The sequence below is a fragment of the Gorilla gorilla genome, chromosome 19, assembly GCF_029281585.2.
Source record: "Gorilla gorilla gorilla isolate KB3781 chromosome 19, NHGRI_mGorGor1-v2.1_pri, whole genome shotgun sequence".
NCBI classification, from domain to species: Eukaryota; Metazoa; Chordata; class Mammalia; order Primates; family Hominidae; genus Gorilla; species Gorilla gorilla.
In genome coordinates this window covers 100851715-100878042 of record NC_073243.2, presented here as the reverse complement: position 1 = coordinate 100878042, position 26328 = coordinate 100851715, and the positions used below count along the sequence as shown (strand labels likewise).

At 42.0% G+C, this 26328-nt stretch overlaps 1 protein-coding gene across 4 annotated transcripts in view; it reads right to left on the bottom strand.

The window, feature by feature from the left end:
- Positions 1 to 26328, bottom strand: part of CTNND2 (catenin delta 2) — a 928369-nt gene that overhangs the window by 238687 nt on the left and 663354 nt on the right. For all 4 annotated transcript variants that reach the window (XM_031003315.3, XM_031003313.3, XM_031003314.3 and 1 more), the window contains one exon: positions 24936 to 25068. In XM_031003315.3, the coding sequence (XP_030859175.3) occupies positions 24936 to 25068 (133 nt within the window). The remainder of the gene's footprint in view (positions 1 to 24935; positions 25069 to 26328) is intronic.

Genomic DNA, 26328 nt, shown 5'->3' with positions numbered 1-26328 from the left:
GGCGAGATGAGGTTGCAGGGCCCTGGGTTTACTCTGAGGAAGACAGGAATTTAAGTTGCCCTAACTCATTGTTTTAAAGACCATGTGCCATGTGAGGACAGACTGACCATCAGCTAGGGCCACTGCCCTTGTCCAGGTAAGAGAACCACAGCAGCTTTTGACTGATTGACAGGAGTACAAGCACTACAAAATGGCCAAATTCTAGGTCTGTTTTACAGGTAGGGTGGTAAATATCAAGTCTGACTGAAAGAAAGGAATCATGCGTGACTACGATTTGGGGCCTTGGGCTTTTAATAAATGAGTGTGTTGATAATCATCACAGCAGTAGTTTTTGGTTGACTGACAGATGGCAAAGCAGTTCAGAAAGACATAGCCCCTCATTTAAATTTCTATGTTACTGGCATGACAAAAGCACACATTTTAAAAACTGCTATTCTTTTGTTCATGCAAAATGGAAAATAACATCTTTCTAAAATATAGAGTTATGCTAAGTATACATGCAGAAATAATAGAGAAATTGTTTTGTGTCTTAGCCTATGGTTATAACAAATGAGGAGTATTAAATTAAAAGTAATATATTCCACCAAAAGAATTTATGATAGAAATGTCGAGAAAATTTTCTTTCATATTTATTTTAATTTTAAATTAAAAATATACTGACTTTAAAAAATTTAAATCATCTCAAGACTTTCATTAAACCGGTAAAAATTGTACAGAATATAATTTGCTTTATTATATGTATTACATGATGGAAAGTATTTTTTGTTATGCATGTATTTTTTTTTCTTTCTATTTTAGGTGACGGAGTCTCTCATATGTTTTGAAGATATATTTTTGTAGTAGTAAAAGCCAATGCTTAACCACACTAAACTGTGGTTGAGAAAATAATTCCAGTTTTGTTCAGTTCAGCTGATATTTATTAAGCATTGGTCCACATTCCCTGGGGTTGTCATGGTTTAGTGAAGGGGATACACACAGGAACAAATACAGTGTATGAAGCCCACAGGAAAGTCACAAAACCAGCCTCCTTAGGAAATGGGGTGGGGTAATTGTTTCTGGAAGAAATACCAGCTGAACTGACTTCTTGGGAGTTGAAAAACTGGTGACCTATACAATGTAGTACATGATTAAACTCTCAAATGCTTGGAGTGCAGTAGGTCCACGCTTTTTAAAGTCGAGGGCACATATGGTAGGGTTCAGGGAAAGGACAGGCATCAGTATGCCAGACAATGGTGCCTCTTCTTGGCCCTTAAATTCACCCAAAGATTGGGGGCATTATTTTTCATACTAATAAAGACTTGGAGACTTTACGAAGTAGAACACAAGATGTATGGGAATTTTAAAGCCAAAGTACAGAATGTAAGAGAGTGGCACGTTTCTAGAGAGCTGCTCTGGTCAACAGTCCCTGATTCCTGGAGCCCACATGGCTGAGGCCTGGCTCCACAGAGAGACCAGCAGTGGAAGGCTGGAGAGTGGGAGCTGGTCTCGGTAAGGGCCTGGGCCTGGGCCTGGGCCTGCACGGAGCCCCTCCCAGAGGTAAGAGACAGGGAGCGTGGGGGATGCTGGGAGGAGACCAGACTGGAGCTGGCACTGAAAACCACATAAATGAGGAAATAAACACATAAATGAGGTGATAGGACCCACACATGGTTTCCGGGCAGGAATGACAAGGGAGGTTGTGGCCAGGAAGACATGAGAACAAATTTGAGAGCTGGTTCAAAAGAAGGAATTATCCATCATGTAAAAGTGTATCTTAGCTATTCAATGGTTTGGCCATTTTCCTGACACCTAGAAATTTATAAGAAATTTATAGCATAACACACACAGGGGTTTCTACATCTCTCAACCATTTTTGTTTCAATCAACTTAAATGTTTTTACTCCAATAGCTCTGTGTTCTGAGCCCCAGCAAGGTAATTGGTAGAGCCATCTTATGTTTCTGTGTTTAGCTTGGCCTCCACAATCAGAGGGTGGAGGCCGCTGGGATCCCAGAGGCTGAGCAAAAAGGAAAAGCGTTAAGTTCCACCACTCAGAGCTCCCCGGGGCTCCCCGAGGAGTCCGCCGGATTTGACCACTATGACCCGCTCTTTCGAGACTCCACAAACTGAACCATGTCAACCTTATTTTTTCACATTTCTATTGAACACAAAGAAAGCTGTTACCAGGGAAATCTGTCTGCAACAAGGCAAATTGAAATATGATTTATTTAATGGTGCTACTCAGCTGATTAAATATTATTCACTCTTCATTTTGTCCTTCAGCCCAAGCAGAACATTGATATGACACTTGGATCTTGGTATAAGAAAATACACATTTGGTGCATCTGTGACCTTTGAAATTTACAAAATTATGTACCAAAAAATCCCATCAAGTGCAATGCAGTGCATCCCACACTGATGTGTCATCCTAATGGAGAAGGAGACCTTCTCCCAGGCATTCCATGGAAGGTCACTGCAGAAATTCTGAAGGCATCACAACTCTCCTAGCAGTTTGGGGGTTAGTACTGCTATGTTACACGCATGCCGATAATTTTATATGCACATATATATATATAGTATAATGTCATACATATACAACAATGTATAACATATATGTCTATAAGTAAATGTATACATTTAAAAGCAAAAATCGTTCAGAAAGGTCTTCTCCTCCTTCCCTCATCAAAATGGGATTCATTCAGTTCTTTATACTATTTTATTCCAATTTAAAGCTTGTAGCATTAATTTTCTTTTTTCTTGTAACCCACCACTTGTGGGTTCAGAGGGCCTGCCTGTAGGTACTCTCCCTTCCGATAATTCAAATAGCTACAGACGTTGAGAAGGCTGTTATTTCTTTAATAATTTCTGTTCAAAGATTTTCAGTTCTGGAGTGTACCAGATTCAATGGCTATAACCTCAATAATAAATAGTAAAATGCTCTGATTTTAATCTACTTTCAGAGGTTAGTTCTTATCAGTGAACTCTTTTAAAACCTTTCATGCATGAAATGTCAGGTTTATAAAAATCAAATTTCTTTGTTCTCTGTTTTCTTTACTGATTTTCTAATTTTGCATTTAAAAGAATACAGGCTATATAAATACCTTTGTTTGTATTTTTAATACTTTAAAAATTTTCAGATGAGTTATTTGTTTATTGCATACAATTTTTCTCCAGACTGGAAGGAAGGCAATGATTACACTCTCAGATTTTAATAGACTGGTAGATGCTGAGGACTAATAACGAAGCAGGGCCTTTAGGGAAGGGTTTTTTGTCTTTTATTTCTACATTCTGCACACACAGTAGTCAAAGTCATATTTTCAAAAAACATACATAACCAATAAGATCATGTTGATCACTGCTCAAAATCCTCTAATGATTCCTGCCACATTTAGAAGATCATTAACCTTGGCCTTCAGTCCTGCCTGACCTGCCTGTGTCTTCTCTCTGCTTCCATCTCTCATTATTGTTTCTTACTCACTTCGGCTTCCATTGCCTTGGGCTTCTGGAAATTCCTGAGCAGGTTGTTCTCCCAGAGTCTGCAGAGTGGCTTCTCTTCCATCATGCAGGTGCCCCCTAAACCTGATTAGCCATCAAGAATGATGGTATGACCACCCCTTCCCCTTTATCCTCAATCTTCCCTTTCTCTAGATTCCATCTTAGCTCCATTTACCACCTGACATATTTCACATACTTATTGGTTCATTTTCTGCTTCCACCCTCACCCAGAGAGATGTCAGTGCTGTGAGAGCAGAGATCTTGCCCGACTTGCTCAATGCTGTGTCCACAGGGCTGAGAGGAGTGCCTGGCAGCCAGCAGACATTCCATATATCCATGTCATCTTTAGACTGAGTGCAGTTTTGACTATTGACTTTGAACTTCTGCAATATGTCTGACTGGAACGTCTGTCTGTCAGGAGAAGTATCATATATCAAGCAGATTCACACTTGGGAACAAGGACTTCCAGTGCCTAAGAAGATATCTCAGAAACTCAGAATATTATACAATCATGAATATCATGACACTGGTCTGGCAAACATCATGCACCTCTAAAATGTTTTTCTTACAGCTTTATCTTTTTATTTCATGAAGTGAGAGTGATTTTCCCACAAGTACACGACAGCACTATGTATAAAATGCCTCTGCCCTATGTACACCTGCATCTTGTTTGTGGGAGCCAGTGCTGAATATATTAGCTAATTATAGATATGCAGATGCCTTGTTTTCTTTAATGCAAAAATATGTAAAAGCATGTGAAATAGTGTAGCACTCAGGTCCATGGTTGAATATCCAATTTCCATTAAATGAACTTGGGTTAAATAGTAAAGAGACAGATAAAGTTGGAACAATAAGGAAGATTACTCATAATTCAAAATCTTCACATTCTGCTGTCACTCTTTAGGCTTTAAGACACTAAAATGGGGAAAAAATCTAAATTGCAAAACAAATTATCATCCATTGATTCATTTCTTAGGATGTTCATCACAGAGAAATTAAACCCACAGCCTGGAAGACTACCAAAAGGGGGAAAATGTTACCTTTGGGAACTCTCAGAGATAATATGAAAAACTGTTAGGTATTTACTAATATAGATATGCTTACAGGGGTGAGGGAAATAGTGATTTTGAATGACAAATTAAAGAAATTGTGGTTTACGTTGAAACTTTCAAAAAGGGGATTTTCATAACAAGAGTTGGGAGTTATTCAACATATAATCGATACATTTGCTTTCAAGACCATGTGGTCATTAATATGGAATGGATTGATGTGACTAGCCAACCAACTAGTCAAAGGAATAATGCTCTGTTAAGTGGTAAAAAATCCTGAATCTTATCTGAAGGAAGATAGCTCCACAGAGCAGGATGTAATGTGGCATCCTGCAGGCAGACGTGCAGCTGCGCAGGGTTCCTCTAAGAGCTGAGAGAGCATTTTCCTCACTCTAATACAGGGTGGTAGGCAGAACAATGCCCCCCGCCACCCTATAAGATGTCAATGTCCCGATGCCTGAAACCTGTGAATATGTCATGTTACACGGAAAAGAGGAATTAAGGTTGAAGATGGAATGAAGGCTGCTAATTAGCTGATCTTAAAGAGTCTAACATTAACTATCTGGGTGAGCTCCATGCAACCAAAAAGTTCCTTCCAAAGTCGAAGAGAGTGGCAGGAGAGTCAGAACAGAAGAACAACAGTGTGAGACAGACTCAACCAGCCATTGCTGGCTTTGAAGAGTGAAGGGGCCATGGACCAAGGAATGCAAGAAGCCTCCAGAAGCTGGAAAATGAGAGAAAACAGACTTCACCCTAGAGCCTCCAGAAAGGAACACAAACCTGCCAACACTGGGATGTTAGCCCAGTGAGACCAATTTTGCATTCTGAGCCCCAGAGCTACCAGATAGTAAGTGTATGTCATATGAAGTCACTAAGGGTGTGGAAATTTGTTACAGCAGCAATACAGTGCTCATACATAGGTGGAAAATCTGCTGCAAAGTTATGTGCTCATGAGGAGCACTTCAGGCTCGCTGGATAAGAAGTGGCTGCTTTGATCAGCACACCTGCAAACAGCATAGGGTTGCTGTGCCCACTCATTCCCAAAGTCCAAGCTGCTCCCTCCAGGAGGTTGTAACCAATAGATCATCCTCCTGCTATAACCACCAGGGCTCGTTCTTTGGCTGCTGGAAGAGGTGCCTACTGAAGGAGGTGGATCTATACTGCCCGCCTAAATATAAGTCTGATAGGACCAAGGCAATCTCAATGTGTGCTGTGCACACATTGCACTTCTATGTACCAAGAAGTACCAAGTGTGAAGTACTCTTTGTCCATTTTCTTGACTCAATGGTCAACTCACTGGCCATTGTCCACAAACCACTGTTAAATGACTCTCTTTTCAGACAATTTCAATGACGGAAGACAGAAAAAGTCTTCCCAAGGTGGCAGATTGCACAATGGATGGCTAATCCTGTCTACACAAGTAAGAAATCGTTCATTATAACTAGCATCTTTTCAGATGAGTCATTCAAGAGAATACAGCCTGGTCAACTGGGAAGATGTGCTCTGGTATTTTGGTTTTGCTTTTTGTCCTGTTAACATTAACTTTCCCACAAACCAGGGAGGAAGGAGGTGGCTTTTCAAAAGTGTTCTCCATCATCTTGTGCTCTTGTCTGCAACTCCTGTTAATATTTATCACTGGCCTTGTTCTGATAAAGAGTCATAGGCAGTGCCTATGATTTCATTGTGGAAAAGAATGAAGCATCAGAAAGGATGCAGAGAGACCTGAATTCTGAGGCTTCCTGCTCATGCATTTAGTGGACATCTCTGGCATAACATAGGAATTTATTAAGGAAATCCTTACATTTAATTAGAGAGTTTTCGGGGCAGACCCTTTTTATGTCTGTATTTGAAATTTTCCAGGGTCTAACAGGAATTTCAGGCCGAAATGTCTCCTAGGGATGCAAGCATTCTCTACCAGTGCCTAAGAGCAAGCCACTAATCACTTTTCAAAAGGTAAGTATTTAATGGTGGACTCTGGTGGTCAGTATGTTCAAAAGCTTAAGGTTGTCTTTCTGTTGCCCCTACTAGCTTTTGCCATGAACTCCAATCTCTTTGGGTGTTTGTTGCTATTTGGGTAAAGCAGTTTGTGGATCTTAGGCATCCAAGGTTGCGGCTCATATTATTATCCACTGAAGACCTTGAGAGCTTCTTGTTGTTTGGGACCACCTTAAAAAATAAATCCCTCCCTCCCTCCCTTCATTTCTTCCCTCTTTCCTCCCTTCCTCCCTCCCTTCTTCCTCCTTCCTCCTTCCCTTCTTCCTCCTTCCTTCCTTTTCCTCTTCATCTTTTTTCTTTTTTCTCTTTTTTTTCTAATGGGACTTAACAATATCCCTGAATATAAGATAGGATTTCTCCAGGATCCAAGGAGTTGTACCAAGTGTTATATTTCTTACTCATTTCAGGGTAGCATCAGGGAAATATTTTTTCGTCAGTTGACAAATATCCCTGATTCTTCAAATTTTCCCTGTTGAGTCATCCTCATAATTCTCCAGAATTGACAAGCCAGCATCATCTTGTCATCGGAGTCATGCTGGTGCCAATTCTGACAGTCTTCTCATTTGTAAGCCCGATAATCATTATACCAGTAAAGTTGCATATCAGAGTATCTTTTATCATTAGTAAGTCTGGATCCCTACATAAAAGTTTTGGGCCATGGGTAAGGGAATGAGCATAGCTTTGTGTGAAAACTGTTAAAATAGATTGTGTGTGGTCTCTCAAATAAAGGCAAATTGAGATTGGCTTTTTCTCAGAAACTAGGATTGAAAAAAAGGCATTTTTCATATGGATGACAGTACTGTAAGCCCCTGGTGCCTACCAAGCTTCCTTTTTAGCTTGAACTACGTTGAATACTGTCAAAGCCACATGGAGCACCACTTTATTTAGACCTTAATAATCTATAAAGTCAACCCAGAAAAGCTGACTGCTTTGGTCCAATAAGCCATCTGTATAGAGAGGTGTTGCGAGCCAGGAGACCAGCCTCTGTGACATCCTTAGTTAATAAAGATGTCACCAGTCCCTTCCCAGGAAATCCATCTTGTTTTCGTTTGGGGATTGCTGGGTCTTTCTGGCAGAGAAGCACTCAGTCAATGTGCACAATTACAACAGGTATACCCACCATTTTCATCACACCTGTCCCCTCATGTGGAAGCTCACCCTGGCCTGCACATAGGGTGTGGCTGGATATGAGATGAGACCTTTCATTTTAAACAGCCACCATTCCTTTCTCTCTCTGAGCAGCCTCCAGTTCTTTAGTATGATGGCCAGGTATAATGACACTGATCAAGCTCAGTGTAAAATGTGGTTTCCCAACCAATGGCCATAAAAGTAGCCTCAGCATGTGGTCCCAGATCTCTCGCTAGAAGTGGTGGAAGAGTAGACCAGCCATCCCCATGCAGTGGGGGTCACCTGGCTGGTCCTCCTCACCCACTTCAACTATTAATCCTCCCACCATCACAAGAATCAAATGGAGTCAAAATCCTTCTTCAAGATCACCATGTTTCCTCCCTTCCTGAAACTCCATCAGGGAATTTTTCAAATCAGCTAACTTAAGCATAAATACTCTAAATTTCCTAGAATCTTACAGAGGAGAGAAGAACATCAGTTTTTATTTCTTTTTTCTTCCAAGGTATTTAGGTTTTACTTATCGGTGGACAAGTACTTCTATGATAGGCTGAGTAATTCTCCTCCCTGAAGATGTCCAGGTCTTAATCCCTGTGAATATATGACCTTACATAGCAAAAGGGACTTTGCTGCTGTGATTAAGAAACTTGAGATGGGACATTTGTTCTGGATTATCTGGATGGTCCCAGTGTCATCACAAGAGTCCTTATAAGAAGAAAGCAGAGAGAGGGGATGTGATGTTAGAGTCAGAGGTCAGAATGATGAAATCTGAAGATGAAGGAAGAGACCACAAGCTAAGGAATGCAGCCAGCCTTCAGAAGCTGAAAAAGTCAAAGGATCAGAATCTCCCCTCAGGACACCATGACTTTGGCCCAGGAAAAGAACTTTGGAAATTATTCAGCTCTGAAATTTTAGATCTCTGTTGATAGAGTTCTTTCTTCTGTGGTCTAATTTCAGTATCTCTTAGAATAGGGTAGAGTTGTTCTAGCCTGTGAATAGGGGGCCTACTTCTCACTCCACCTCCCCAACTCCACTCACCAGTCATTGCCAAACAGCTCCATCTTGAAAGGGGAGCTCTGTAAGACAACTGAAGGGAAGCGTTCTGCTCAACTGTCCATGTCACTATTTTATCATTTGTACACAATATTATTATTAGTGTCTTCACAACATGAGAGAAAAACAGAAGAGGGACATACAAGAGGGAAACATTTAACTCCTGGTATGCTTCTCCATCACCTGTGAAGATGGTAAAAATCCATAAAAAAAAATTGAGAGTGTGTTTGCATTACACAGAAAAGAATAAGGAACAGCTGGGAGGTTGTGTCTCATTCCCCAGTAAAGAGGAAAGAGGGAAACTGGCTTAAAAGCACCATAGATGGTGGCAACAGAAAGAATATTAGTTAGGTTAAGCAGAATTAAATGAAGGGAGTGCCAGGCAGTCGGTGAAGTCTGAGAAGTTCCTCTGGGATTTAAGGGAAATGCAGACAGGAGCTTCTACTCCTCACATCTCCTTCATTCAGTCCACACTTGGAGTCCCAAAGCTCACCCAGCCCTCCTAACAATGGCACTGTCATTGTCTCTGTGCTCCTTTTCATTTGTCTCCATTTTCCCTGGACCCCTGCCCAGACAACAGATTTGATCACCTGGGGTCAGTAGCAACGATAATGCCCACTTCCATTCCAAAGCTTGAAAGGAAACTGTGCAGCGAACATACCCTTCTATGCAAGGGTGTGCTGGGACGAGTCCTAGGCGTGCTACTGGAATGCTCTTTGACCGTCTCCATAAATACTTAGAGATTGGATATGCCAGTATTATTCACCCACTGCTAGAGTTCAGAGACTTTTTGGCTTAACAAAGCTTGTGTGGGCCTAATCTCCTAATATATCACACCGTTTCCAGGGGACATACATTTCAATTGCAAGATTCTTTCAAACAATCTTTGGAAGTTGAAGAGAGCCTGTATAGATCCACAGGAAACACAGAAATCATCCCATAAGTACAATTAAATGCAAATAACAAAAGAGTTAATGCCAACTCAGTGTTCTACTTGTCATGCAAGAGGCAAATTAATTAAGAAGGATTGTAAGTACAGAAGAGCAATGTGAATTTTGAAGAGCTCTTAGCAAAGCAAATTTTTTTTTCTTATGTTTGGAGCATGGTTAAAAAGTGCACTAGGGCTAACAAACTAGAGTAGTCATATAATGAGCACCTATAGCTTTTCTTGAAACATTTAACAAACATTTGTAATGCTGAAGTGCATCTAATAGGAAGACACAGCTCTTCCGATCAGCATCTGATATGAAATGACTGAAACATGGTCAAGCCAGAAATTTGCATACATTTAAAGTCAGCCAACTGGGGCACCTGTTCAAGTCAGGGAGGCTCTTCCCCTCCATTGTGTTAACTATTTCCAAGATGGCACATATAGGTGCCCACAGAGCAGGGTTATTATGCATTTGTAGTTCCACCAGGTTGAGGAGGTCTAAATCTTTAGATTTAGAATGAACTGGAACAATAACCTTGGAAGATAAGGTTGGAAGAGTGATCAGAGGCTCAAAAGCAGTAAGTCTAAGATCATTTGCATAGGGTGGATTAATGAAACAGAGATTGCAAAAACACAGGAAAGCTCATAACTGCAATGAAATCTTAGGAGATGACGGCGCCTTATAATCTATGCATGGACATCACATGATACGAAGCCTTCTTGTATTGTTTTTCTCAGTATTTTCACAAAATGTTCTCTCCAGTTCTGTGAGCCAGAAAAACCTGGAGAACGTCTGGAAGGGAAAAATCAAGAAAATGACAGATAAACAAGGTGCATCTTCCTTGGTTCAACGATTTAGAGATTTTTACTTGGAAACAAGGCCTGAGGGTGCTGAGTCGGTAGCAATAAGAAGCCAAGTGTCACCAGGAGGAGAAAGGCCAAGGTTTTGCTGCCACTTCCCCTACAGACTAAAGCAAAAGAAATGACCAGAATGCCAGATGAAGAAGTTTATGGTGGATATAAAGTTGAACTATGTCCCTGAAAAAGCAACTAGTTCTTCAGGTACAGGTCTTCTTCTCTAAACGATGACATATCAGAAATGCATCAAAACGGCAAAGCACAGTGAGAAATCCCTCAGTGAGTGCCGGCTCCTTCACCTGTGATGCAAATGCGAATGGACTGACATTCACACAGGTCATCTGTTTCTTCTGCTCACCATTGCAAAGACTACAAACCTTTTGTGGGTGGGTGGAGAGGCCGGGGGAAGATAAAAAGAAGACCCATTAAAATAGAAGGGAAGCATGGCCCAAAGAAGAAATGGAGTTAAAATAACCCAAAGTGATATTTAGCAAACCCAGAAAGGAAACTTCAAAGAGATCTGAAAAATACCTTTTGCATCATTGTTCGCAAGTCATGACCCAGTTTCAGAGACTGCTGTCTGACTCACGTCTGTTTTGCAAAGAGAACTTTGTGTACCTGGTGGTTTTAATCAGGAGTCTTGCCTCGCTGCAGGGTAGCTACATTTCATCACAATATTGGTCTGATTCCTTAACTTCATTCACTTTGGGCTATTAAAATGGTCTCCTTCTGGTTATAAAGAAAAAGCCTTGTGGGGTGTGTTGGCTCACGCCTGTATTCTCAGCACTTTGGGAGGCAAAGGCTGGAGGATCACTTGAGTCTGGGAGTTCAAGATCATCCTGGGCAACATAGGGAGACTCTGTCTCTACAAAAAATTAAAAAATTAGTATGGCATGGTGGCCATTGTCTGTAGTCCCAGCTACTTGGATGGCCAAAGCAGGAGGATTTCTTGAGTTCAGGAGGTCAAGGCTGCAGTGAACCCTGATCACACCACTGCACTCCAGCCTGGGAGATAGTGAGACCCTGTCTCAAAAAAATAAAAAGGAATAAGCCTGTCCATTTTACCACTTCCATCCTTTCCCCTTCCCCATCTCCAACATCCCACCTCCTGAAGCAGGCTGGACGTGAGCTCCAGCCCCCTGGTGTGCCCTTCCCACCCATCTCCTTCCACCCTGTTCTTTCTCCTTTCTCATTGGAGGTGGGAGGGAGAAGGAAGAGGTGTTTCCTTACATAAAGGCAGGCTAGAGGCCACCAGGCCACTGCCTATGTCTGTGGGCCATCTCTGCCAAAGTGACTCCTGGGCTTTAGCAGGGGCCAGTTAGGTGGCTGAAGCTCTCTGCCACCCCATATCTTTGCATCTTTGGCCCTACATCTTTGATGCCTACACCTTGCTTCACCCCTTCTGCCATGCTCCTGCAGGAACACATCTAAATCCCTCCATCACTAGTCTCTTCTCTCCCCTGTGACCCTGCCCTTGTCCATCTTCCTTGAAGAGACCTTTAAGCATAAAGGAATACAGTCCTTGCTCAAAGTCTGGCTGAATCCCTGTGTGATCTCCCCACTGTACTCCAGCAGCCCAAGGCAAGTCACCAGCTCAGAAGCTGAGTTGACAGCCAGTTGGGGAAGAAGATGCCAGTTTTCCTTTCTTGCTGCCTCCTACAAACTTTAAGGGCTATTCCCATCCTTAGGCCCCATCTTCCCCCAGTGTAGCTTCCTTTCCTCTCCTAGTTCTCCTGTTAAACTTCTAAATGGAAAAGATCATCAAACCAGTGAGGTCTCTACTGCCCCTAGAGAGATTAGCTCTTCTATCAAGAACTGGGCCCTTGAACTTGGTCCTGGGGGAGCCATATCTACTGAAGTCTCTACTCAGTGACCTCTAGAGCCAGGAGAGGTGCTCATTTGGCACCTCACACAGAACTGTCACGCTGACATCTGATCCGTCCCTGACATTTGGGAGGAGAAGCCTTTGTTGGAGGAGCCCTAAAATCTCTTTAGCCTGCAGGGAAAATCTCCAAGGCCAGGACAAGCCTCTTGATGGCTACAGGATGCTAGAATCAGCTTAGGTTTAGGAGGAAAAGGAGGAGAAAGGAGAGTTAAAAAGAGCAGGCAGTGGAGATAGGAGGGTAGAGAGGTATACAATGTGCAAAAAAGAGATGCATATGGCAGCTAGTAGCAGTGGCCCACCTGGCCTGGGATCCCCTGCGTCTCATCTGTCCCATCTATTGGTAAGTAAAAACACGACTGAATCGCCATGATTTGGTGTCTCTGGAGGCCTTCTTACTCGGCTTTTTCCCCTGTATTCTGAGTCCATGATTCTGCCTTACCCTCCAAGTTGATCTATACCTCCATGCAGCGGTATTTGTCCTCTTTAGTTGTAATTCTGTCCCAGGCTGTTAGCAATATTGCCTTCTTATTATCTCCTCCACTGAGGATGACTCATGGTCCTTTCCACTCAAAGCACTGGCCCAATAATTCCTGAGTGTGCCTCGTCCATCATCCTTCATGTGTGAAGGACCAAGCCTTCATGAAAATGGAAAAATATATTGGCCTCTGGCTGCAGTAGTGCTCACTGTGGATCACATATCACATCTCTCTTGTGTTCACAAAGGTTGTAGACCCTGAGAAGCTTTAACTTCTCCACAGAGCAAACCCCTCCACCGAGGCCTGGTACACTGACCCTCAGCACATTCCTTGCTCTCTTCTTCCTCCTTCCCTGGCTGTATTTAAACATGACAAGATTCCATATCTTTTTGAAATAGGAATTATAGCTCTGTTTGTTAAAGTCACTGCCTTCCTTCTTTTTCTTTGTGCTGACCTAACTTGTCACGTGTCACCCAGCTGTTTCCTGCAGGCTGTGTGCATGACCGCTAGTATCCTGGTGGCCAACCTCACAGGAGAGCTTCATCTTGCCTCGTGGCTCCTGGACTCTTCCACAGTGCTGTTCTGGAAGGTTCTTAGTCAAATGCCCCTCCAGTTTCTCCCACTTACTAACATTCTCTTATTTCTGAGTCTTTCTGGTTTACTTCCTAATTACGGATTACATGTCCTATCATAAATCATTCACATCTCCTTCAGATCCAATAAGTCACTTTGTTTTTATGACACTTTCTTTGTTTTTATCATACTTTCTCAGTCATTTTTGGATTATTACAAGAGGCTACTGTAGGTTACTGGGCAGCCCTTTTTGGCTTCTTTTACATCTTCCTGGGCAATCCTGCTGTGAAGTGTGATATATGAAATGGTGTCTCTGTGGTTCAGAGCTCTAAATTGGAGTCAGAAAGTCATTGTGAGAAAGACTGCCTGTGTGTCTTGCTAACTGGCAACAGCAACAACAAAAAAATGAGGAATTGTCTTGACCTTTGAAGTGGGTCAAACTGCAGTGACCACCACATTCTGGAAAACAGCTGAATTTCTCCAGCATTGCAACCCCTGAACAGCGACCACCAGTAAACTATGGACGCATGTTCTAAGTCAGCCACCTCTACCAATGATAATTCTCCAAAACAACTTGTGTAATCACTCTGAGCTTCCTTTTGGTTTTCTGTTAAAATCCTCTACTCCCCTCTGTCTCTTCAGAAGCCAAATTGTTTCCTGAATTATAATTCCTAACATTAAGACCCCTATAAACACCGCCTTGTCTTCTTGAACTGCAGTTTGGTCTTTCACCTGTTCTTGGTTGACACTACCCAGTGAATTTACCCATTTCCCATCTTCTTCAGAGATTCTCTTCCTCTTCTTTTATACCTCCTTTGACCATTTCATAGATTCCACAACCTGGTGAAGCACTGTTTCTTAAGATGTGTTTCTTTCCAAACCACCCTGCCAAAAAGCACACCCAGCTCCTTCTCCTCTGATATTAATAATAAGGCACTGGCCTACGTGGTTTATGTGATCCAACCCTGGGATATTACCTGTCTGATCTCACCTCCTACCCCTCGCCACCTCACTTGCTAGGTTCCTGCCACACTCTTTGTTACTCCTTGTTATAGGTTGAATATCGTCCCCCACAAAAGATATATTGAAACCCTAGTACCTGGGGCCTACAAACGTGACCTTGTTTGGAAATAGGGTCTACACAGATGTAATCAAGTTAAGATAGGCTAGGTCCTAATCCAGTACAACATAAGCCCTTATAAGAAGAGGAGAAGAGATACAGAAAGAAACACGCCTAGAGGAGATGGCCACGTGAAGACAGAGGCAGAGATTAGAGATAAAGCCAAAGAATGCTGAGTACTGGCGGCCACCAGCAGAAGCCAGGCAGAGGCAAGGAAGGATTCCACCCTGAGTTTCAGAGTGACCATGGCCCTGCCCCTTCTCAATCTTGGACTTGTAGCCTCCAGCATCATGAGAGAACAGATTTCCATTGTTCCACATCTCTCAGTTTGTGGCACTTGGTTCCCACAGCCCTTGGAAGCAAGCACAAATGAGCACATATCTTAGAGATCTAGCTCTGAGGTACTCTCTCTGACTGCCTTCAAGCTCTGCTCCGAGGCTACTTCTCAGAGATGGCTTTCCTGACCATTTTCTACAGAATGGCAGCTGCCTCTCTTCACCCACTCCTTATTGCTGTCCACCCGCTTTACTGTGTTGTATTTCCTCCATAGCCCACATCACCATCTCACCCATGATGAATGTATGCCTGTGTATTAGTCCTTTTTCACATGTCTGATAAAGACACACTCGACACTAGATAATTTATAAAGGAAAGAGGTTCAATTGACTCACAGTTCCACATGACTGGGGAGGCCTCACAATCATGGCGGAAGATGAAGAAAGAGTAAAGGGACATCTTACATGGCGTCCAACAAAGAGAGAATTTGTGCAGGGAAACTCCCCTTTATAAAACCATCAAATCTCATGAGACTTATTTACTATCACAAGAACAGCACAAGAAAGACCTATCCTCATGATTCAATTACCTCCCACTGGGTCCCTCCCATGACATGTGGGAATTATGGGAGCTACAATTCGAGATTTGTATGGGGACATGGCCAAACAATATCAGCCTGTATGTGTTTATTGTTGCTTCCCCCTACTCATGGGGGTCTATTTTGTTCACTGCTGGATTATTGAGGTCAAAAACAGAGCCTGCAACTTTATAGCTGCTCAGTGATTATCTGTTGAATATGAATTAGTTCCACTTTCACATATCAATATATCAAGTATTTGGGTCTATATGTTGCTTTATGTTGGTATGTGCAGATGGCTCTTTGATTCTAACTTCCTAAAGGGCAGTAGTTGAATCTAGTTGTGTAAACAGTGGCTTAGCACAGAGCCACACACTGTGTGTGTGTGTTCAACTTCCTTTGCTGACAATAGCAGATCTCAAAATGTGGATGATGAACAATACAAGTATTCTGTCTATAAAACTATGGAATTGGTTTTACATTTAACTGTTGGAAAGAGATTTCCTTATTTATTTTGCAGCACATGCTAAAAATAACTCATACTCCTTTGCCACCTGCTCTGTGCTGGCAGTCTACGTGTGTTCTCTCTGCCATGATATGGAGTCTCAATGCAGTTTCATAGTCTGGGAGACTGAGTCTCAGAGAGGTAAAGAAACTTGCTCAAGGTCATGGAGCTAGAAAGTAGTACAGCAGCCAGGGTTCAAATGCAGGCAGCCTGGCTCCAAAGCCGTTGCTATAAGCTCAGTGGTATCCTCTCTACTGATATTTAATCAAAGAAATACAGGCTCTTTTCCAAAAATGTGTAACAATTTATGATGAAAGAAAGAGAAGAAATGATTCAAAGGTAGTCGACTGAAAAGATGAATAGCACATTCGCTCGAACTATATGAGGTAGAAAGAACTAAGAATAAAATAGAAATTATGAAGCACTTTAAGTCTAGTAGACAGGAACAAGTCTCAATTTTTTTAACAGATGAAATGTTCTAAATTTGTTGGAATAAAAAGTTATGGGGGAGGGGAAAGGTATGCATATTTCATGCACAGAAATCAATTTCTATGTTCCATACTTAAAGGTAATCTGAATTTAGCCAAAATATTAGTATAAATGATATAAGTATATTGCAACTATCTAGTCTAGACACACAGACACACAAACAGACAACTGCAAATATGAGCTGTCTTCCATGAGTTCTAAGTGGGTATGCCTTAGGTTATATTTTTCTGGCAACTTCTAATTTAAGACTTAGCGTGGCCATCAGTGTAGGAAGCAGGCTGTTTTCCCTGACTCCACAAGCCTGGGATGTAAGCTGGACTCTCGCCAGCTGTGGCTTCATCTCTTCATCATGCCTAACACATGGTATTAGAATGCCCTGTTGGCTGGGCGTGATGGTTCATGCCTGTAATCCCAGCTCTTTGGGAGGGCAAGGCTGGTGGATCTCCTGAGGTCAGGGGTTCATGACCAGCCTGGCCAACATGGTGAAAACCCGTCTCTACTAAAAATACAAAAATTAGCCAGGCGTGGTGGTGAATGCCTGTAATTCTAGCAGCTTGGGAGGCTGAGGCAGGAGAATCACTTGTACCCAGGGGGCAGAGGTTGCAGCGAGCCAATATCGTGCCACTGCACTCCAGCCTAGGCAACAGAGGAGACTCTGTCTCTCTCTCTCAAAAAAAAAGAAAAAAAAAAAAAGAATTTGAATGCTCATTTTACTGCTGTGGCTTCACCTCTCCATCATGCCTAACACATGCTATTAGAATGTCCTGTTTACTTATTTTCTGTCCTGCAGGTATGGATTTTTTTTTTTTTTTTTGAGACAGAGTCTTACTCTGTCACCCAGGCTGGAGTGCAGTGGCATGATCTCCACTTACTGCAGCCTCGTCCTCCCAGGCTCAAGAGATCCTCCTGCCTCAGCCTGTCAAGTAGCAGGGACTACAGTGGGGCACCACCATGCCCAGCTAATTTTTGCATTTTTTGTAGAGACAGGGTCTGGCTATGTTGCTGATGCCAGTCTCCTGAGCTTAAGCAATCCTCCCACCTCAGCCTCCAAAAGTGCTAGGATTACAGGCATGAGCCACCACACCCAGCCAGATTCCTTAAAGACAGGATCTATATGCTATTGATATTTGGACCCTTCCACTAACACAAAGCAAGCTATCAGTACACTCTTTTGCTTTCCACTAGGACTGAAAATTTCATTTCTTTAAAAACAAAAATGTTTTATAGCAGTTAGGATGATAAGGTAATTGGAAAGATTGTTAGGAGTTAGAAAAATAAAATCAATATTGATTTCCTAGAGCAAGAGTTCTTATCTTGGGCCTGTGTAAGTTTATTATATAAGATCTGTAAACACTTCATATATAAGACAGCTGAAGCTACTTTTTGATATAACAAAAAGTAATCAGGACGAAACCTTAAATTACATCTTTATCAGTGCTGGTCACCAGACATTTCTATCAAAAAGAAAGGAGTACAAGTCAATCCTTCTCACATATAAAGTCACATAATAAAGTTTGAATTTTTGAAATAAGGCATGTTTAAAAATGAGGCATGTTAATAAGGATGGTCTATGTTTAAAAGAAAATACATTTTCCAATTATTTGAACATTTATAATTTTGGTTAGATTAACTTAAAGTTTTAAAAAGTTAATTGGTTTATTAACTTATAACAAAATAAAATATTTAGCTGGGCATGGTGGTGCACACCTATAATCCCAGCTACTTGAGAGGTTAAGGCTGAGGACCACTTGTGCCCAGTTCAAGGCTACAGCACGCTATGATTGCACACCACTGCACTCCAGCCTGGGTGACAGAAACAGTCCTTGTCTCTAAAAATAAATAAATCAATAGAAATATTTAAACATTTATAAATAATCCCTATTTGCCACTTGAAAATGTGCAAACACTTTTAAACCACTAAGATACATATTACCTTGAATGCAGCCATATTGTGTGTGTGTATATATATATATATATATACACACTCCTCTTTTTGTATAACTGTGTATATATACACATATACATACATATATATACTCCTCTTTTTGTATAACTGTCTGTATATGAAAGGGGGTGCCACCTGCATGCCAACTCTGGTGTGTGCAATGGAAGAAATGGGGGAAAGTACAGGCAGGAGGAACATAAATAAACTGCAATCCTCACTACCCATGAAATGCACTTAGTATCCCCAAATCAATGGGATAATCATAATATTCTTAGCTGAGGTGAGTTTCCAAAAGAATGAAGAAAGGATTCATTAAAAATCCGCAAAAGTTAGCAACATTTAGACACCTCCTAAAAGATGCTTATAGTCCATACACCTGAGGAAGTGTCCATGTTTAATAATTCCTCTGTCTAAAGGCTTAATTTATGGTGACCTTCCCAACAATCTAGGAGACAGTGTAGATGACAGACACAGTTCAAGGAGTACTGCCATCCATCCACACTAATCATGCCTGCACCCTTTAAAGTGGGAGGATCCACCTCCATCTCAGATATTCATTTGCCCATGAATATGGACCACACAAACTTACTGTGTTTGCAGCAATCACCTGAACCCTCACTTTATTCCTTCTCCTTCTCCCATCCTCTTTAATTTTTCCTTGACTGCTTTTCTTCTGATCTTATCTCAGTCTGGCTCTGACTACTGCCTATGTCACTACACCTCTATCTCAGTTTTTAAAAACTTGCTGATCTACAAAGTATTTAAAGCTAATGTCCTACCCTGGATCAGAGAACTCAGTGGAATTCAAACTCTGCCTTAGTCACTGGAGATTGCTGAGCTAGATCCCACCCAGCCCTCCCTCCTCAGTTCACCTCACTGCTGGGAGGGTGATATGGTTTGGTTCTGTGTCCCCACCCAAATCTCACTTTGAATTGTAAAAATCCCCATGTGTCAAGGGCAGGACCAGGTGAAGGTAATCAGACCATGGGGGTGGTTTCCTCCATGGTGTTCTCGTGATAATGAGTGAGTCTCACGAGATCTGAGCATCTGACATTTCCCCTGCTTGAATACATTCTTTCTCCTGCCCCCATGAAAAGGTGCCTTCTGCCATGATTGTAAGTTTTCTGAGGCCTCTCCAGTCCTGTGAGTCCATTAAACCTCTTTTTTTTTATAAATAACCCAGTGTTGAGTAGATTGGTACCAGGAGTGGGCTGTTGTTGTAAACAGACTTGAAAACATGGAAGCTTCTTTGAAACTAGGTAATGGGCAGAGGTTGGAACAGTTTGGAGGGCTCAGAAGAAGATACATAGAAGTACAAAAGTTTGGAAGTTCCTAGAGACTTGCTGAATGGCTTTGACCAAAATGCTGATAGTGATATGGACAAGGAAGTCCAGGCTGAGGTGGTCTCAGATAGATATGCAGAACTTCTTGGGAACTGGAGCAAAGATGACTCTTGCTATGCTTTAGAAAAGAGACTGGTAGCATTTTGCTCCTGCTCTAGAGATCTGTGGGGCTTTGAAACTGAGAGAGATGATTTAGGGTATGTGGCAGAAGAAATTTCTAGGCCACAAACCATTCAAGAGGAAGCAGAGCATAAAAGTTTGAAAAATTTGAGGCCCAATAATGTGATAGAAAAGGAAAACTCATTTTCTGGGGATAAATTCAAGCTTGCTGCAGAAATTTACATAAGTAACAAGAAGCCAAATGAACGTTAATCACCAAGACAATGGGGAAAATGTCTCCAGGGCATGTCAGAGACCTTCAGGGCATCCCCTCCCTTCACAGGCATGGAGGCCTGTGGGAGGGAAAAATGGTTTTGTGGGCTTGGCCCAGGGCCTCTCTGCTCTGTGCAGCCTCAGGACATGGTGCCCTGCGTCCCAGATGCTTTGGCTCCAGCCATGGCTAATAGGGGCCAAGGTACAGCTCAGGCCATTGCTTCAGAGGGTGTGAGCCCCAAGCCTTGGTGGCTTCCATGTTGTGCTGAGTCCGTGGGTGCACAAAAGTCAAGAATTGAGGTTTGAGAACCTCTGCCTAGATTTCACAGGATGTGTGGAAATGCCCTGAATGTCCAGGCAGAGGTTTGTTGCAGGGGTGGAGCCCTCATAGAGAACCTCTGCTAGTGCAGTGAGGAAGAGAAACAAGGGGTTGGAGCCCCCACACAGAGTCCCCACTGGGGCACTGCCTAGTGGAGCTGTGAGAAGAGGGTCACCATCCTCCAGGACCCAGAATGGTAGATCCACTGACAGCTTGCGCCATGTGCCTGGAAAAGCTGCAGACACTCAACATCAGACTGTGAAAGCAGCTGGGAGTGGGGCTGTACCCTGCAAAGCCATAGGGCAGAGCTGCTCAAGGCCATGGGAGCCCATCTCTTGCATCAGCGTGACCTGCGAGTCAGACATGAAGTCAAAGGAGGTCATTTTGGAACTTTAAGGTTTAATGATTGCCCTATTGGATTTCGAGCTTGCATGGGGCCTGTAGCCCCCTTGTTTTGGCCAATTTCTCCCACTTGGAAAAGATGTATTTACCCAATGCCTGTACCCCATTGTATCTTGGAAGGAACTAACTTGTGTTTGATTTTACAGGCTTATAGGTAGAAGAGACTTGCCTTGTCTCAGATGAGACTTTGGACTTGGACTTTTGGGTTAATGCTGAAATGAGTTAAGACTTTGGGGATTGTTGGGAAAACATGATTGTGTTTTAAAATGTCAGGACATGAGACTTGGGAGGGGCCAGGGGTGGAATGATATCGTTTGGCTCTGTGTCCCCACCCAAATCTCATTTTGAATTATAATAATCCCCAGATGTCAAGGGTAGGACCAGGTGGAGGTAACTGGATCATGTGGGCGGTTCCCCCTACTGCTGTTCTCATGATAGTGAGTGAGTTCTCACAAGATCTGATAGTTTTATAAGTGTCTGGCATTTCCCCTGCTTGTACTCAATCTCTCTTTTGTAGAAGGTACCTGAAGAGGTACCTTGTGCCATGATTATAAGTTTCCTGAGGCCTCCCCAGCCATGCAGAACCGTGAGTCCATTAAACCTCTCTTCTTTATAAACTGCCCAGTCTTGGGTATTTCTTCATAGCAGCATGAGAATGGACTAATACAGAGGGGAACTGAGGAGATGGTCTTAAATCCAAGTTCACTAGAGCAGCAGGAAAAGCCAGGGATGAGGATTTTATCTGCTGACTTACGGAAGCAAATTCTCAAAATTGCACATATAAGATCTGGCATCATTTTGAAAAAAAATTGATGTTCTTGGCTTTATTATATGAAAACCGTACAAATCACAGGAATAAGGAACAAGAAAGGCATGATTTATGACCCTCTGCATATGGAAGATGTAATTCTGCCCTTCGTTCAATGGCCTACCCATTGTGTGAGCAAAGTCAATATGAATGATGAAATGTAGACTGAAGGGCTAAATCAGTTCAATAAAATGCCGTAGAAAGACTAGAGGACTGAGTAAATTTGGAAAGGCTAGTGCCTGCAAAATTAGTATTTGGACAACAGGTAATTACAAAATGCAATGTCTGTGTATGAAAACACGACAGGCAGCCATCTGTCACAAAGGCAGAACCAATTACTAACAGTTTGATCTTTGAGTGAGGATGAGAGAACAAAATAGATCTGTGTAGAATCCTTATTAGAGTTTACGTGTCTGTGTGTGTGTGTGTGTATGTGTGTATGCACATATGCACGCCTCCCTATGTGACTGAATGGGAGAAAGAAAGGGAAACTCTGGAAGCTTCCTCTGTGTTTTATTTAAGCCTTTTGCACTTCCCATGTTCCTTTGGCTAATGCTTACTAACTTCAATCTCATTTTGTCAACTCGGGATCAGGATGCGCACTCAGTCATATACCACCCTTCCCTTCCTTCTCATCCCAGCCTCGCAGGTCCCCTGGGAACATTATCATGGGGCCTGGAAGTGTTTGCAGCCTTTAGAAGGTAGCATGGAGGGCTGCCATCAATAACATGAACTGCTGCTAGGAGTGCCAGCTGCTGGGGGCCACCCCAAACAGTGAGAAGTGATACAGGCAACCTTGATGGCACCCACAGCAAAATTAAAAAATAAACAGAAGCACACATATGTACACACACGCAGAGACAGACACACATATGCACACAGAGACACAGGCACACACACAGACACATGTACACACAGAGACACATATATATACACTGACACTTAGAAATATACATAAAATAAAACAATAACTTTAGTGTCTTAACTGTTCCTGGCCAAAAAGAAGGTGGATGAATGCACATTTCGCTACTAAGCAGTTTGTATATGTTAAGTCATTTAATTCTTGCAAAGATTCTACAGAGAAGGTATCAGTATCTTCATTTTAAAGATTAGAAAAGAGGCCCCAGGATAATCAGGTAGTTCAAGGTGACTGAGCTGGTAAGCAGGAAAGTCAGCCCGGGAAGCTCATCCATCTGCCATGACTCATGTGCTGGTTGCCCCTTCACTGGAAGGCCTGTGTTCACCACAGTGCACTGGGGGTCATTCTGATGTAGCTGGAAACAAGTCTACAGCTGCTGTCACTACAGCTCTTATCAGGTGGCATCACCACTGAGAGGCCCCAAGGCTGGCCCATGGATCACGTTTACAGAGCCAGTTAGACCATGACTTCAGACTTCCCTGGGCCATGAAGCCTGCATTGCCTGGCCGGGTGACTCCTTGTAATAGAGTCTGACTCTATCTCTTGATGTTTGACTGCTGACAGCTTTGAAGCCTCACCCTTCCTTCCACATCTGAGCAAGCTGATAAAACTCAAGAGCTTCCTTTTTTGGTATCTGCAGGAGTTTCAACCCGTACAAGGACCAGTCTGCATATGCGAACCGACTTCCTACAACCATAAAAACTCCACGACAGTTTCCTTTCCATAAGCTTTCTCAAGACAATTTTGGACATGCCTGGGAGCCACTGTGCTTGGCCCGGAAAGCCTCACTGTGTAAGTGACACCTTTTCAGGCCCTCTTGGTGTGTGAGTCATGCCAGCAACCTTGGCATCAGAACAACCAAATTTTGGGTGGGAGTCCATCCCACTTCGGCGGGGCACTACAACACTCTTGAATCAATTCATGCTAACGATGAAATGAAATGCTTTCATGACCTTCAGAGAAACCCTCAAAGTTATAGTCTTCAAAAAAGAAGACTGAAAGAAAAGTTACAGTCTTCAAAAAAGAGAAAAGTTATGGTCTTCAAAAAAAGACAACATATGATGATGGTATGTGATCCCCCAGTCAGAAATCTGTCCTTTATTTTGCATGGCCATTTTTTTTTCTATTAAAAATAGAGAATGACTAAGTTAACATATGTTTGGGACAGGAGTCACATAACTTTAATGCATTTTTAGGTCACTTTAACAGTTGGTATTTTTTCACATTTAAAATTTTTCTTAGATGGACAATATTTCTCTGTATCTAAACTTTGGCACTGCTGACATTTGGGGCTGGGTGATTCTCTTTGGGGGGCTGCCCTGCACTTTCTGGGATGTTTAGCAGCATCCCTGATCTCTACAAGGGATACCCACAGCCTCCTCCAGCTGTGACAACCAAAGATGTCTCCAGATATCAAATGTACTTTGGGACAAAATCACACCTGGTTGAGAACCATTGCTCTATATTCATTCCACAAAGAAACAGGACTTTCCTGATAAGAACAAACATGGACCATGTTCTTTGCAGTCCCAGGGGAAGACAGATGGAAAAAATAAAAAGCCATGAGGCTATGTATATCCCAATGCAAGCAAGCAAAATCTACAATAAATTGCAATTTTATCTTCAAATCTCTCTTTCCACTCTTAAACTAATTTAGACTCATCCCCAGAATTGCTTACATGCCATAAAGATGACTCATTATAGTTTATAAAATCTTTTTTAAAAAATTGACTACTCAGTTCCTTATAAGCAAATGCTTGTCCCTTGTCTAAAAAACTTAGATTTGGCTGCAGTGACCACTGTGATTTTCCAAAAATATCACACAGCATAATATATGCACTTCATGTATCCCAAAAACACAGAGCATGTTAACAGTTGTTTACATGACGGACATGGACAATAGTCTCCTTAATGGAACACATATCCACATTTAATCCATTATTCGTTTGTAAATAGCACCAAACACTTGGTTATAACACAAAGCCAATTTAGTGCCTAGAGTCCTTATCCTGTCAATGAGTTCTTCAGGAAGGACAGGTCATAGCTTATACTGACTATAACAATTTTATTGTAATTTGGAGATAACAATTGATGCTTAGTATGTCTTTAGGATTTAGGGGCAGAGAAAACTCCCAGAGTCGGAATTGGGAAGAGAAAGACAAATCACGTTCCAAGTATGGCATTTGACAATCCAGCCTCTATTAATAACTAGCATACACTATTGGTCCTCCGTTCCTCGGTATTCAAATACTAAAAAACGAAGAACGCATGAACAGGCATGCTAATCAATTAGATGAAACATGCTATGTTCTAGTCATAAATATAGATCTAAATTTTAAAAGCATAACTTCAGTTCTCCTAATTCTTTTCCCCATCAACATTAAGAAGATCCAAGTGCTTATGAATCTGACACCAATCATTTCAGAATCCAAGGAGCACTGACCTCTGCTTTAATTTTGTTGTCTCCAAAACAGAGGTGTTGCAAGTAGGCTGCCGCGTTAGACTGGACCGAGGGAAACTGGTGCTGCAACATCTGAATCACTTCCGGCAGTTCCGGGTCTCTCCATCCAAATTCTCTGAACAAAAGGAAAGAAGGGGGGAGAATATGAGAGAGAAATCCTACCACACTGTTAACACATGGTTAGCTCGTGTATGAAATGTACCTGACTCTAAAAGAAAATATTTCATAAATGACTGTTCTGGTTTTCTTACATGCAGACCCATTTAAGGGGATTTGGAAGAGATTCCCTTGAGTAAATAGTTTTCTTTCTTTTCTTTTTTTTTTTTTTTAGACAGAATCTCACTCTGTCGCCCAGGCTGGAGTGCAGTGGAGCGATCTCAGCTCACTGCAAGCTCCGCCTCCCGGGTTCACGCCATTCTCCTGCCACAGTCTCCCAAGTAGCTGGGACTACAGGCACCCACCACCACGCCTGGCCAATTTTTTGTATTTTTAGTAGAGATGCAGTTTCACTGTGTTAGCCAGGATGATCTCGATCTCCTGACCTCGTGATCCGCCCACCTCGGCCTCCCAAAGTGCTGGGATTACAGGCGTGAGCCAGCGCGCCCAGCCTAGTAAATAGTTTTCAAGTGCAAACGTGTATACTACATATATTGGTTTTATAGATTATATATACAGATCAATCTATCAACTGAAGTTACACGTTAATAAAGATTATGAAAAAATAACCTAAAATAGCATATGATTTTAATATACACATTTTCATTTAAGCTTGAGTGGATTATTCATTTATTTATTTTTAACTTTTTTAAGAGATGGGGTCTTACTGTGTCACCCAGGCTGGAGTGCAGTGGCATAATTATAGCTCACCGCAGCCTCAAACTCCTGGGCTCAAGCGATCCTCCTACCTCAGCCTCCCAAATAGCTGGGGTTACAGGCATGTGTCACCACGTCCGTCTTAAGTGGATCAGGTATAGAGGTCATATCTATTCTAGTATATTGTTTCAATAGTCTGATTCAGGCACAGGATTAAGCTAAATTATCAGACAAGAGAAAACAGAATTGGATGAGTCCAATCCAAAATGTTGTGATAGCAGCCAATGTTTATATCATTATTATTTTTATTACTGTTGTTATTTTCACAATCTCTTCTTTAAAAATAGACAGGGGCCTACATGATTCTCTGGGGATAAAAATGTAATAACATATTGACTTTATAAAAGGAAATTATTTATTTAAGAAGCTAGAATTATTTGCAGAATGTTAATACATTTTATGCATTGCACTTTTTTTTTCCTGTCTCCTCCTTTTTACATCTGAGCTACTCCAAGAAGCTGGTTGTCACCTTAAGCAATATGGTTTAAAATATTTAAGTCCA